The 943-nt window shown below is 51.7% G+C and overlaps 1 protein-coding gene across 1 annotated transcript; it reads right to left on the bottom strand.

The window, feature by feature from the left end:
- Positions 1 to 285: 285 nt before the first annotated feature.
- Positions 286 to 866, bottom strand: LOC103810388 (bile salt-activated lipase-like; the record flags this gene model as incomplete). The annotated part of the gene is made up of 2 exons (XM_009083283.1): positions 286 to 493; positions 737 to 866. Coding segments are annotated over 2 exons (338 nt in total), but the record flags the coding sequence as incomplete, so codon positions are not given.
- Positions 867 to 943: the final 77 nt, after the last annotated feature.

The raw sequence follows: 943 nt of genomic DNA, 5'->3' as shown, positions 1-943 counted from the left end.
TTGAGAAGCAAGGGCAGAGCAGAGGAAGGGCTGCAGACTCCTACCCACACTCTCTGCACCATCAGGGCCAGAGATTCTGATCTGGAAGATGCTCGTGTGCATCACCTCCCAGGAAGTGGTGTCAGGAGAAAAGATCCTGAGGTCATTTTTACCTTCCAATTCCTATCCTAACCCTCATACCCTCCATCTGCCACAGTCTCGTGTTGTCAGACACTGTTGGGATGAAGGCTGAGGCTGTTAGGAAGCAAAACCTCATTTTAATGGGAATTAACATGAGATTCCTGCTCACCGAGCATTGTGCAGATGCAGATTCAGTGTCCCCTGAGTGGGAATCAGGAAGATGTAGTCAGTGATCAGCTCCACCACTGTCTTCTTTACCACCTCCTGCTTTGGGCTGTCACCCCACGCCTGTGTGTAGATATTGTAGGTCGCGTTGGCTCCAGCCTCGCCCCTGTCCACGGTCAGTCCTTTGATCAGATTATAGACCTGATCCCTGAAAAGACAAGGGATACAAAGACCAGTGAGTGAGGGGCTTCAAGTCAGGCAGGACTCTTGCTGCTCCTTTCTTTTGAAGGCTCTGGACTCGGCCACACGAGCTCTGCACACCCAGGCTTGGAGTGACATCCTCTTTTGCAGGTCATGCCTTGGCCACTCAAGGCTAAGCCTTTGGATTTTGGGGGCTACATAAATGAGAAGATTCCTCCTGCTCAGGGTTTTAAGAGCATCTCTGACTCACGGAGTGATTTTCACGAGTGGGCGGTTGATGGCAGGTAAATCAACACCAGCAAAGATGTGTCCATCCATGTCATTGACCCCAGCGATGTAGTCAATGTCAGCAGCATTTGCAAAGAGGTTCTCTGGCACGTCTGGGAGGAAATCCCCATCGACGACAGGAGCGAGGGCGAGTGTGTGCACCAGGGGCACTGCAGCAGGACACAAAACC

Source organism: Acanthisitta chloris, unplaced genomic scaffold (genome assembly GCF_000695815.1).
Source record: "Acanthisitta chloris isolate BGI_N310 unplaced genomic scaffold, ASM69581v1 C16446688, whole genome shotgun sequence".
Lineage (NCBI taxonomy): Eukaryota > Metazoa > Chordata > Aves > Passeriformes > Acanthisittidae > Acanthisitta > Acanthisitta chloris.
This window is presented reverse-complemented; position numbering and strand designations above follow the sequence as displayed.